At 48.5% G+C, this 14489-nt stretch overlaps 1 protein-coding gene across 9 annotated transcripts in view; it reads right to left on the bottom strand.

Annotated features, from left to right (window-relative positions):
* LOC139478303 (collagen alpha-1(IX) chain-like) overlaps positions 1-14489 on the bottom strand; it is a 238078-nt gene that overhangs the window by 26705 nt on the left and 196884 nt on the right. For all 9 annotated transcript variants that reach the window (XM_071260719.1, XM_071260721.1, XM_071260725.1 and 6 more), the window contains 3 exons: positions 12437-12490; positions 4275-4328; positions 2572-2634 (listed from right to left, as the gene is read on the bottom strand). In XM_071260719.1, the coding sequence (XP_071116820.1) occupies positions 2572-2634; positions 4275-4328; positions 12437-12490 (171 nt within the window). The remainder of the gene's footprint in view (positions 1-2571; positions 2635-4274; positions 4329-12436; positions 12491-14489) is intronic.

Here is a 14489-nt window from a genome sequence, read left to right on the forward strand (position 1 = left end):
GGAGACGCTAGTGAGAATGGGGTACACCATCAGACGCTGGTGGGAGGGTACAGACCACGCTAGTGAGAATGGTACGCACAACAGACATGATAACAGGTCAACAAACTCTCCCCTCCCACTCCTTCACAGCTTGCTCACAGAAAGCCCGTTGTAAAAAATCTGTCTGATGTAAGTGTGTAGCGCTTGTAATGTAATACACTCACACAACAACCTACATGCCTAGTTAAACCCATAACACAAACATGAATAGTGAAAAGGCTCTATAACAATCATCATGTGTGACTGACAGTTTATGTTGTGCCACAACACAAACCAAGCAGCATGGTTATTTACAAAATATACCCGAAAAAATGTTAAAAAACAGCGACCCTCGCATTCGTCATGGTCGAGCAAAAATCTTGTACGACGTGGCCTTGGAGAAATCTGGGTCTTGAACAAAATATACCACAACTAAAACGCTTACTTGCACATTTGCTACATTCCCATCATTATAACACAGGATTGAAGAATGCCGTACTCTCTAGGAGAGACGCGCTCTGGTGATCATTTCGGTGTGTGTCGGTTATTGGCCAAGTTAGGGAGCTCCTGGGGTAGCCAGGCACTGGCATAGAACAGCTCATGGGTCGTCAGGCACTGGCATAGAGCAGCTCATGGGTAGATGAGTAGCCAGGTACTGGCATAGAGCAGTTCATGTGTAGCAGGGCACTGGCATAGAGCAGCTCATGTGTAGCAAGGCACTGGCATAGAGCAGCTCATGTGTAGCAAGGCACTGGCATAGAGCAGCTCATGGGTAGTCAGGCACTGGCATAGAGCAGCTCCTGGGTAGTCAGGCACTGGCATAGAGCAGCTCCTGGGTAGTCAGGCACTGGCATAGAGCAGCTCACGGGTAGCCAGGTACTGGCATAGAGCAGCTCCTGGGTAGTCAGGCACTGGCATAGAGCAGCTCCTGGGTAGTCAGGCACTGGCATAGAGCAGCTCCTGGGTAGTCAGGCACTGACATAGAGCAGCTCACGGGTAGCCAGGTACTGGCATAGAGCAGCTCCTGGGTAGTCAGGCACTGGCATAGAGCAGCTCCTGGGTAGTCAGGCACTGGCATAGAGCAGCTCATGTGTAGCCAGGCACTGGCATAGAGCAGCTCATGGGTAGCCAGGCACTGGCATAGAGCAGCTCATGTGTAGCCAGGCACTGGCATAGAGCAGCTCATGGGTAGTCAGGCACTGGCATAGAGCAGCTCATGGGTAGCCAGGTACTGGCATAGAGCAGCCCATGTGTAGCAAGGCACTGGCATAGAGCAGCTCCTGGGTAGTCAGGCACTGGCATAGAGCAGCTCCTGGGTAGTCAGGCACTGGCATAGAGCAGCTCATGGTTAGCCAGGTACTGGCATAGAGCAGCTCATGAGTAGCAAGGCACTGGCATAGAGCAGCTCCTGGGTAGCCAGGTACTGGCATAGAGCAGCTCCTGGGTAGCCAGGTACTGGCATAGAGCAGCTCACGGGTAGCCATGTACTGGCATAGAGCAGCTCCTGGGTAGTCAGGCACTGGCATAGAGCAGCTCATAGGTAGCCAGGCACTGGCATAGAGCAGCCCATGGGTAGCCATGCACTGGCATAGAGCAGCTCATGGGTAGCCAGGTACTGGCATAGAGCAGCTCACGGTTACCAGGTACTGGCATAGAGCAGCTCATGGGTAGCCAGGCACCGGCATAGAGCAGCTCCTGGGTAGCCAGGCACTGGCATAGAGTAGCTCCTTGGTAGCCAGGTACTGGCATAGAGCAGCTCATGTGTAGCCAGGTACTGTCATACAACAGCTCATAGGTAGCCAGGTACGGGCATAGAGCAGCTCATGGGGTAGCCAGGTACTGGCATAGAGTAGCTCATGGGTAGCCAGGTACTGGCATAGAGCAGCTCATGGGTAGTTAGCGAATAGCATAGAGCAGCATCGTTCTCCAGAGCTCGAGGTTCAAACAATTTGATCTCTGTTACATGTTACTTACGTGACCCCATTGCTACAAACCTATACGTAAGTCGCTCTCCGATGGTGCCATCATAAGAAGGACATTTCAAACCCAAACAATTCCTTTGCTAAAAGGAACACACTAGTGAACGTGGATTAACAGATTTAAGTCTGGGTGACAGAAGACACCGTCCAGAGAATATACGGGCAATGATATTTCGTGTCATCTTGTGTTTTCCGCCATCCCCACAACATGAGCGTGTATAAGACACGTGTACACCCACTGCCGCTCATTGACAGAGGCGACCAAACTTGCTATCAAGCTATGTAGTTGCTGTATGTAGTCGCCGTTACTCCATCTTTACACCGTTACTATATCTGAGAACGTCAACCGAAAACGCTGCACAATCATATTTTTCAAAAATACAATTCTCTGTGAGACGCCCTCTCTCCCATACCGCTGTCACACTTGCACATAGTTGGCGCGCATCCACATACTTACAATGTCTCACCCCAGTATATGCATACGTGGGATATTTCACTGTTATATATGCATACTTCAGCATACCCGCCCTAACAGGATATATTCCAATATATGATAAATATACAATGTACTCACCGGTCGGCCGTCGGTCCCGGGGGGTCCCCTGCCTCCGTCTCTACCCCTCTCGCCTGGGTCCCCCTTAAAGTAGAGATAACGCACCCGTGAGGATTGTTGCAAGGAGGGGAGGGTAGCTATGTGCACTAGGAGTAGCAACCGGAACGTCAGTATCTCCTTCATATCGACCTCCCGTACACACGCTCCTCCCGTCTGTCAGTGTCCTGTAGCCACTACCGGCGAGGGAAAAAGAGCGACGGACAGACAGTCCTCGTGATATGTACCGCCGGCTTGTGGCGAGGGGAACGCTCCACCGGTCGCTCGTGCACGGGGGGGAGGGAGGAGAGGAGGGAGCGGTTCCTCCCTGTAAGCAATCTCAAGAATAAGTTACTTACGGAATAAACGCATGTACGTTACTGATTTGGGAGGTGTAAACAGGAGGGGGTTACGAGGATTTTGAAGTGAGTTGAAGAAGGAGTGGCGCTGCTTTATGAAACCGGGAACAAGGGTTATGTCTTGCTGGGGAGATGGATAGTGGGAAAGTGCATGAGTTGTTAGGATGTGTAAGAGAGCGATGCGTGAAGTGAGGATCCGTGACTTGTCGGTTGTAATTTTATCCTCTGTGGAACAATTGCAAGGGTGACGTGTGTGAGACAATGACCTCCTCACTCACTCGTGACAAGACGCACGTGAGCGTTAAGTACAGCTACAGCGGTACTGGGGACGAGTCAAGACAGGCGAACATTCGCTACTTCTCGTCTGTCCGCCATGGGTGATTGTTGTTGTGTGTATATATATGTGTGTATATACTTCAAACTCTTTGTTCAGTGTGTTGACACAGACACATTTGTGGTTAGACTTCTGAGCTCTACATCGTCAAGACTTTGCGTATTTCCGCCAGTGGCATTCCTTGACTTGATGCAAGAGAGCTGATGGTTACAGCAGAACTGTCAGACACTAACCTCGCCCCTGCATCTGTTCTGACAACTATAATAAGAGAGAGAAAGAGAGGGAGAGAGAGAGAGAAGGAGGAGTCAAACAATTTGAGTGTGTTGAATGATGGGGTGAGTGAGTGAGATAATAGAGAGTAGGTGAGTGAGTGAGAGTGAAAGAGTGTGTGAATGAGAGTGGGTGTGAGAGTGGGGAGAGAGAGATAGAGAGAGAGAAGGGAAAGAGAGAGAAGGGAAAGAGAGAGAGGGGAGAGAGAGGGAAAGAGTGTGAATGAGAGAGTGGGGTCAGAGAGAGTGGAGAGAGTGTGTGAATGAGTGAAAGAGAGAGTGGATGAGAGTGAGAGAAGAGAGTGTGTGAATGAGTGAAAGAGAGAGTGGATGAGAGTGAGAGAAGAGAGTGTGTGAATGAGTGAAAGAGAGTGGGAGGGAAGAGGTAGGAGAGAGAAGAGAGGGGAGAGAGAGAGTGAGGGGAGAGAGATGTGTGTGTGTGTGGGGGGGGGGGGGGGGGGGGGGGGGGTACGTCAGAGGGACGTTGACGTGGCTTCCTTTACCAAACACACAGTAGCATAGACACATGACCCTACACGATCCGCTCGTCCAGTAAGGAACTGACAACGTTGTTCTGACCAAGACTTGGAAGTATGCCAGATTTGGAGGGACTGACAAACGAGGAAAAATTTTCTGCACTACACAAGAACAACATCTATATATCTCGCAGCAGGATTGTGCTGAGATTGATTGAATGGCTATTCCTGTAGAGTATACTGAACGTACCTTTATTCCATCGGTTCCTGGCAGTCCCGGGTTCCCTGGTACTCCCGGAGCGCCCTGCAACAACCAACACGGGACACTTCAAAGGCGAACTGTGTGATTATGTAGGTATGCAAACACAGCCACATCAGACTACCTGGTCAAACATTATAACTAGGCGACTACTCCTGCCTGCCCTGAAGAAGGCGACGTTCGTGATGCCATAACCACGTCATCGCAGCGTACATCTCCGCCCCGCGACGGTAATTCAAGGTCAGACGCAGAGGTCAAGGCACCAGTCGGCGGGGAAATGTGGGCTTTGGAAAAATCGTCATTTCTTTAAAGGACAGACAGGTTGTTAACTTGTACCACTGTTTTAAGGTTAAATGTCAAACATGTTAAATTCCGTAACGTCAGTGTCTTTATTACAACAACAATGACGTTACACATTTAAGCACGTTCCTTTGCTTCATTGTACAACAAACACTCCTTTATCAATGTAGGTTTGCTACAGTATCACACAACATACATCAGCTTTAGAATGGCATAACAGTGCTGATGTCTGTCCAGGCGCTGGGTCACTGGGAACAGTTACAGTGTAGAATGCTGATGCCTGTCCAGCCACTCCACACTGGAAACAGTTTACAGTTAGAGTGTTTGATGTCCGTCTAATCTCTGGGTCACTGGAAACAGTTTACAGTTAGAATGCTGATGCCTATTCAGCCACTCCTCGGAGTCACTGGAAACAGTTTACAGTTAGAGTGTTTGATGTCCGTCTAATCTCTGGGTCACTGGAAACAGTTTACAGTTAGAATGCTGATGCCTATTCAGCCACTCCTCGGAGTCACTGGAAACAGTTTACAGTTAGAGTGCGGATGTCTGTCCAGCCACTCCTCGGAGCCATTGGAAACAGTTTACAGTTGGAGTGTTGACGTCCGTCTAGACGCTGGGTCACTGGAAACAGTTTACAGTTAGAATGCTGATGCCTGTTCAGCCACTCCTCGGAGTCACTGGAAACAGTTTACAGTTAGAGTGTTGATGTCCGTCTAGACACTGGGTCACTGGAAACAGTTTACAGTTGGAGTGCGGATGTCCATCTAGACGCTGGGTCACTGGAAACAGTTTACAGTTAGAGTGTTGACGTCCGTCTAGACGCTGGGTCACTGGAAACAGTTTACACTTAGAGTGTTGATGCCTGTCCAGCCGCTCCTCGGAGTCACTGGAAACAGTTTACAGTTAGAGTGTTGATGTCCGTCTAGAGTCTGGGTCACTGGAAACAGTTTACAGTTAGAATGCTGATGCCTGTTCAGCCACTCCTCGGAGTCACTGGAAACAGTTTACAGTTAGAGTGTGGATGGCTGTCCAGCCGCTCCTCGGAGTCACTGGAAACAGTTTACAGTTAGAGTGCGGATGTCCGTCTAGACGCTGGGTCACTGGAAAGAGTTTACAGTTAGAATGCTGATGCCTGTTCAGCCACTCCTCGGAGTCACTGGAAACAGTTTACAGTTAGAGTGCGGATGTTTGTCCAGCCACTCCTCGGAGTCACTGGAAACAGTTTACAGTTAGAGGGCGGATGCCTGTTCAGCCACTCCTCGGGGTCACTGGGAACAGTATACAGTTAGAGTGTTGATGTCCATCCAGACGCTGGGTCACTGGAAACAGTTTACAGTTAGAGTGTTGATGTCTGTCCAGCCACTCCTCGGGGTCACTGGGAGCAGTTTACAGTAAGAGTGCTGATGTCTGTTCAGCCACTCCTCGGGGTCACTGGGAACAGTTTACAGTTAGAGTGTTGATGTCCGTCTAGACTCTGGGTCACTGGAAAACAGTTTACAGTTAGAGTGCGGATGTCTGTTCAGCCGCTCCTCAGAGTCACTGGAAACAGTTTACAGTTAGAGTGCGGATGTCCGTCTAGACTCGGAGTCACTGGAAACAGTTTACAGTTAGAGTGCGGATGCCTGTCCAGCCGCTCCTCGGAGTCACTGGAAACAGTTTACAGTTAGAGTGTTGATGTCCGTCTAGACGCTGGGTCCCTTAAAAGTTTACAGTTGGAGTGTTGACGTCTGTCTAGACGCTGACTCCCTTAAAAGTTTACAGTTGGAGTGTTGATGTCCGTCTAGACGCTGTGTCACTAGAAACAGTTTACAGTTAGAGTGTTTGATGTCCGTCTAGACGCTGGGTCACTGGAAACAGTTTACAGTTAGAGTGTTTGATGTGCGTCTAGACGCTGGGTCACTGGAAACAGTTTACAGTTAGAGTGTTTGATGTCCGTCTTGACGCTGGGTCACTGGAAACAGTTTACAGTTAGAGTGTTGATGTCCGTCTAGACGCTGGGTCACTGGAAACAGTTAACAGTTAGAGCGTTGATGTCCGTCTAGACGCTGGGTCACTGGGAACAGTTTACAGTTAGAGTGTTGATGTCCGTCTAGACGCTGGGTCACTGGAAACAGTTTACACTTAGAGTGTTGACGTCCGTCTAGACGCCTGGTCACTGGGAACAGTTTACAGTTAGAGTGTTGATGTCCGTCTAGACTCTGGGTCACTGGGAACAGTTAACAGTTAGAGTGTTGACGTCCGTCTAGACGCTGGGTCACTGGAAACAGTTTACAGTTAGAGTGTTGACGTCCGTCTAGACGCTGGGTCACTGGAAACAGTATACAGTTAGATTGCGGATGTTGGTCCAGCCACTCCTCGGGGTCACTGGGAACAGTTTACAGTTAGAGTGCGGATGTCTGTCCAGCCACTCCTCGGAGTCACTGGAAACAGTTTACAGTTAGATTGTTGATGTCCGTCTAGACTCTGGGTCACTGGAAACAGTTTACAGTTAGAATGCTGATGCCTGTTCAGCCACTCCTCGGAGTCACTGGAAACAGTTTACAGTTAGAGTGCGGATGTCTGTTCAGCCGCTCCTCAGAGTCACTGGAAACAGTTTACAGTTAGAGTGCGGATGTCCGTCTAGACTCGGAGTCACTGGAAACAGTTTACAGTTAGAGTGCGGATGTCCGTCCAGCCGCTCCTCGGAGTCACTGGAAACAGTTTACAGTTAGAGTGTTGATGTCCGTCTAGACGCTGGGTCCCTTAAAAGTTTTGACGTCTGTCTAGACGCTAAATCCCTTAAATGTTTACAGTTGGTGTTGATGTCCGTTTAGACGCTGAGTCACTAGAAACAGTTTACAGTTAGAGTGTTGACGTCCGTCTAGACGCCGGGTCACTGGAAACAGTTTACAGTTAGAGTGTTGATTTCCGTCTAGACGCTTGGTCCCTTAAAAGTTTACAGTTAGAGTGCTGACGTCTGTCCAGACTCTTGGTCACTGTGAACATTTTACAGTTAGAGTGTTGATGTCTCCAGCCACTCCTTTGGGTCACTGGAAACACTTTACAGTTAGAGTGTTGACGAAAATTGTTTGAGATACCATGACCACCGCACCCCTTGACGTCCGTCTAGACGCTGGGTCACTGGAAACAGTTAACAGTTAGGGTGTTGACGTCCGTCTGCTGTGCGTCAGATTGGTGTGGGTGAAACCAAATAGGATTCAGATCGCAGATGATTACCACTAGAGGACGCTTCAGGGCCTGGTGCTGGCAAACCGATCAGCGGATCCTGACAGACAAAACTCCGCACAGCGAATCGCGGGTGATACACCACGTAGCCACCTGTGCTTGAGGATTCCACACACGTAAATTGTTTGAGATACCATGACCACCGCACCCCTTGACGTCCGTCTAGACGCTGGGTCACTGAAAACAGTTTACAGTTAGGGTGTTGACGTCCGTCTAGACGCTGGGTCCCTTAAAAGTTTACAGTTGGAGTGTTGATGTCCGTCCAGACGCTGGGTCACTTGGGACAAATTCACAGTTAGAGTGTTGATGTCTGTCTAGACGCTGGGTCACTGGAAACAGCTTACAGTCATATGATGCTGCTGTGCGTCAGATTGGTGTGGGTGAAACCAAATAAGATTCAGATCGCAGATGATTACCACTAGAGGACACTTCAGGGCCTGGTGCTGGCAAACCGATCAGCGGATCCTGACAGACAAAACTCCGCACAGCGAATCGAGGGTGATACACCACGTAGCCACCTGTACTTGTGGATTCCACACACGTAAATTGTTTGAGATACCATGAGCACCGCACCCCTTGATACACAAGTCCCCCCCCCCCCCCCCCCCAACACACACACCTTTCTACAGACCACCGTACCCCTTGATACACAAGCCGCCCCCTCCCCCCTTTCTACAGACCGCCGTACCCCTTGATACACAAGCCGCCCCCCCCCTTTCAACAGACCACCGTACCCCTTGATACACAAGCCGCCCCCCCACCCCCCTTTCTACAGACCACCGTACCCCTTGATACACAAGCCCCACCCCCTTTTTAGAGAGGTTAACAGTTAAAACACATACACATTATAAATACTCATTACTGAAACAGGCATGACATGAAAGTTGCGGTAACTGCCTCTCTTAAATGGGGTGTAATGCAATACGCTTGTGGTAAGGTCCCCGTGACGTTTAGTTCTTAGTTGCATTTTTCAAATATCATTGAAATAGGAGGTTGATGCCTAGTTAGCCTGCTTAATGAAATCCTGTCCCAGACTCCCCCTCCTATGCCGGCCCACCCCTCACCAAAGCATCACGCATCACGTGAAGAATCCCTGCATCAGCTGTTTCGGCGGAGACAGTGCGTGACTAGAACATGTGCTCAGCTGAACTCCTTGTCGGTATGTTGAACTGGTCGATTTGCTGAGTTGCGGTAGGCAGGGATATTTTAAACTGGGTTAATAGGTTAAGAACATATTCAGAAAAAGGCTGCAATGTGTATTGTTTTTAAGAACTGGGACGTCGACAATATGTGCCACATGGGAAAGGACATTAACTACCGGCCGTCACTGTGCACCAGGGCAAGGATGACATACTGTAGCACCGATAGCAACAAAACCGCCTCTTTCACCAATGGCATTGTTGACAGCTATACCACCGATGACAATGACGGCATAGTGTACCATCAATGACACTTACGGCATTGTGTACCACCAGTAACAATAATGACAGCGTGTACCACCAATGACAAACACAGCATTGTGTACCATTAATGACACTAACGGCATTGTGTACCACCAATGACAATAATGACACTGTGTACCACCAATGACAATAATGACACTGTGTACCACCAATGACAAACACGGCATAGTGTACCATCAATGACACTAACGGCATTGTGTACCACCAATGACAATAATGACACTGTGTACCACCAATGACAAACACGGCATAGTGTACCATCAATGACACTAACGGCATTGTGTACCACCAATGACAATAATGACACTGTGTACCACCAATGACAATAATGACACTGTGTACCACCAATGACAAACACGGCATTGTGTACCATCAATGTCACTAACGGCATAGTGTACCATCAATGACACTAACGGCATTGTGTACCACCAATGACAATAATGACACTGTGTACCACCAATGACAAACACGGCATAGTGTACCATCAATGACACTAACGGCATTGTGTACCACCAATGACAATAATGACACTGTGTACCACCAATGACAATAATGACAGTGTGTACCACCAATGACAAACACGTCATTGTGTACCATCAATGACACTAACGGCATTGTGTACCACCAATGACAATAATGACATTGTGTACCACGAATGACAATAATGACACTGTGTACCACCAATGACAAACACGGCATAGTGTACCATCAATGACACTAACGGCATTGTGTACCACCAATGACAATAATGACATTGTGTACCACGAATGACAATAATGACACTGTGTACCACCAATGACAAACACGGCATAGTGTACCATCAATGACACTAACGGCATTGTGTACCACCAATGACAATAATGACAGTGTGGACCACCAATGACAAAAACGGCATAGTGTACCATCAATGACACTAACGGCATTGTGTACCACCAATGACAATAATGACAGTGTGCTCCACCAATGACAAAAACGGCATTGTGTACCATCAATAACAGATGTGGTCAAACATTCAAGGTCGCTCTAGGTCACCAAGGTACAGATGTGGTCAAACATTCAAGGTCTGTATTAGGCGCCAAGGTACAGATGTTGTCAAACATTCAAGGTCTGTCCAGGACACCAAGCTACAGATGTTGTCAAACATTCCAGGTCCGTCTGGGACGCCAAGGTACAGATGGGGTCAAACATTCAAGGTCAGTCTGGGACGCCAAGATACAGATGTGGTCAAACATTCAAGGTCTGTCCAGGACACCAAGGTACAGATGTTGTCAAACAGTCAAGGTCTGTCTGGGACGCCAAGGTACAGATGTGGTCAAACATTCAAGGTCTGTCCGGGACACCAAGGTACAGATGTTGTCAAACATTCAAGGTCTGTCCGTGACGACAAGGTACAGATGTTGTCAAACATTCAAGGTCTGTATGGGACGCCAAGGTACAGATGTGGTCAAACATTCAAGGTCTGTCCGGGACGCCAAGGTACAGGTGTGGTCAAACATTCAAGGTCTGTCTGGGACACCAAGGTACAGATGTGGTCAAACATTCAAGGTCTGTATGGGACGCTAAGGTACAGACGTTGTCAAACATTCAGGAAGGCAAGTACAATGTATGGTTGGCCTTAGTACCGAACGATATGTACTTGTCTAAACAACCTACAGAGGTTCTAGAAATTGTGATATGATAATTCATTCTTTCCCCTGACTACAACAGGTCTATTTAGGCACTCTCAGGGTCGGCGTCGTGCGCGGATTCCACCCCCGTTGTTGACTATACGACCACTTTATGAGGTGAAGACGTCTATCCAGGCACTCACTCAGGGTCAACATCGTGCACGGCTAATCCCGACGTCCCGACTGTGAGTGTTTTTAGGATTAATAAGTGAACACGTAATGATGATGTGCGAGAGAAAACACGTCCAGCTGCTCAAATCTCTGTCGCCGTGGTCTTAACCAAACCAAGTCCTTAATTACCAATTAACGAAACACTTATGTGTTCACCAGCCCCAGCACTCATACTTGACGATCCTGAGAGGCGGAATGAGGAGGGTGGGGTTGCGGCAGCCGGAGCGCTGGGAACGCCTTGTGGACGGGAGGGTCATATACACGCTGGGTTCGCTCGAAGCTATTACCACGAGGTGGCGCTGCTACAGGAAAGGACTGGTTCCGCTGTCTGCTTGCGCAGCTGCCTTGGTACATATACGGTGCCAGTGGAAGACATAATGGTGTATTTATTTCTTATTTAAGAGGCTTTGGGTAATATGTATGATTATCATCATTGACTACAGATGGGTGGAACGGGTCCGGGAAACTTTCAGCAGTCGAGCCGCCTCTTGATCCCCCCATAAATCAGGGAACACGAACCATGATAGTGACACAGAGGAGTGCCTAGGCTGACCCACTGGAGTGCCTAGACTGATCCAGAGAAGTACCAAGACTGACCCACTGGAGTGCCTAGACTGATCCAGAGAAGTACCAACACTGACCCACTGGAGTGACTAGACTGATCCAGAGAAGTACCAAGACTGACCCACTGGAGTGACTAGACTGATCCAGAGAAGTACCAAGACTGACCCACTGGAGTGACTAGACTGATCCAGAGAAGTACCAAGACTGACCCACTGGAGTGCCTAGACTGATCCAGAGAAGTACCAAGACTGACCCACTGGAGTGCCTAGACTGATCCAGAGAAGTACCAACACTGACCCACTGGAGTGCCTAGACTGATCCAGAGAAGTACCAACACTGACCCACTGGAGTGCCTAGACTGATCCAGAGAAGTACCAACACTGACCCACTGGAGTGCCTAGACTGATCCAGAGAAGTACCAACACTGACCCACTGGAGTGCCTAGACTGATCCAGAGAAGTACCAACACTGACCCACTGGAGTGCCTAGACTGATCCAGAGAAGTACCAACACTGACCCACTGGAGTGCCTAGACTGATCCAGAGAAGTACCAACACTGACCCACTGGAGTGCCTAGACTGACCCACTGGAGTGCCTAGACTGACCCACTGGAGTGCCTAGACTGACCAACAGGAGTGCTTGGAATAATCCAGCGAAGTACTAAGACTGATCCCCATGAGACCCAGAGAAGCGCCGAGACATAATGGTTATACCATCAGGAAGCACCAGTCCAGATTCCGCTGACGTCACCCTGGCTACTCACCGGTCTGCCGTCCGTTCCCTGTGGTCCAGCATCTCCTCGCTCGCCTTCATCACCCTGCAACACACATCTGGTTCATCATACCAATACATCGTACACCTACCTTCCTATCCAGCACAGCATAATGTGTTCAATACTAGCGATGGTGGTGTACTGTGTTATCGAGTGATGTCATGCTAGTAGGTGAGGAACCTGTGTGATGGTATGTTCCGAATGTAGGTTGGTCTACCCATCTCATTGTCGCCCCAAGATGGCAATGCGTGTGTGTCACGCTAAGTCTAGAAAATACACTTAAGTCTTGACAGTGATGTGATAAGTGATACGTATCTAACAGAGTTGAGGTGAAATATTATTATTTCGTGTTCAATATTATTGCACTCACATAGCGTGTGTTTATTTTGTTTGTGTTTTGCTGTTTGTACTAGTTTGGACTAATGTCGGTTTTGTAGTACTAGCCCACTGAGATACATGCCGAAGTTTAAAATTCATATCCCACTCAGACATAGTATATTGACTGTATTATTTTATCCAGGTACCAAGTACCATATGTTAACGTCATTTGCTATGACGCAGCCGGGGATCAAACCTCCGACACTCTATCCAGTTGGGCACGGAGGCGGTCTATTAAACAGATCTAGAGGACTGCCGATTGTGAATTAATACCACTGTGCACACACAGTCTTCGCGTCACTACATACTTCCCATCAAGCGTGCTGTTACACGTTCATTGAACAGCGAGTGAGTGGATGAGTGAGTGAGCCTTTTAACCATATCACGGCGGGGGACACCAGACATTGTACCCATGTCGGGAATCGAACCCTGTCGTCGGTGTGACGAGACTACCCCACCACATCATGACGACTTATACGTGAACATCCGGTTAAAATAGGTCTTCAACAACCCATGCTTGTCGTAGGAGGCGACTAACGAAATCGTGTGTGGGACCACACTCGCTTTGATATGGCTGAAATATTGCCCCTTACACAACTGGAAATAATGACAGTGAAATGTTTTTGCCTGGTCTGATGTTGCGTTAATAAACGTTAGCATTGGGTTAACGCAGCTCTCAACAGATGTTCCGTTATATCAGGGGGCACGGGTGGCCACGTCGTCCAAGGCGCCGCGATTCGCTGTGCAGAGTTGCGTCTCTTGGGTACGCCAGAAACCTATGATTGTGGGTTTGAATCCCGGTTCGCCCCGATTATGTTTCTAGGTTTGTCAGCACCATACCCGTGTTCGTACACCATACCCTGGTAGGGAGCGCTTGTCTGGAACTGAGTTATATCAGCAACCATTCACCTAGCTCCGGGACGCTTGGTGATGTGAAAAGGTCACAAGAAGCTCAACAAAAGCGTTTCATCAGCTCGAGGTTCCAAAAATCTATTTGTCGCACAGTATGGAAATATCAGCTTCCTATCGCGAGTGAAGTGACAAAGAGAGCGTCCAATTTACTCGGATACAATATCATAGTAACAGCGATAATTAACACAAGTAACGGGAGGTACCAAGTGCGTACACTAGGAGGGTAAATACGGAATGCCTCAGGCTGTATCGAGTTGCCCCTTCAACACTTCCGACAGTTCAAACCGACCCAAGTGGTTGGTTACCTGTCTTCGTCTAACCCCTTGTAACTCCGTGCCCCTACACTGCCCGGTTAGCGTGTACACTATTGTCTGATCGTTACTTGCTCCTTGTTGATTGAGAAAACATTTCGAAATCACTTGACAGAAGTTGAAGAGATGTCTACTGAAGGCATTATGCCTATTACGTCATCACTGCAATACCTGCAAACTCCTTCACGGAAATAGACGGCTTGCGATGTAGAAATAGCACAGTCAGCAGCTTTGAAAGGACTAATTCACGGACTAAATGCCAACTTCTTTGAAAAGGGGGTTATTGTTGATATATTTACTTATTTTACGGTACTCCTTAAATGGGTTTCGACAGTCAAGGCAGCTCAGCTACTTCTATAGGAACTACATATTTCAGTGTAGAACACAGAGTTAATCAAATACCGTCTCAGTTACAGCAGGAGATTGCAGTCATAACATTACCA

This window comes from Haliotis cracherodii, unplaced genomic scaffold, assembly GCF_022045235.1.
Source record: "Haliotis cracherodii isolate W230 unplaced genomic scaffold, xgHalCrac1.p SCAF_4, whole genome shotgun sequence".
Classification (NCBI taxonomy): Eukaryota; Metazoa; Mollusca; class Gastropoda; order Lepetellida; family Haliotidae; genus Haliotis; species Haliotis cracherodii.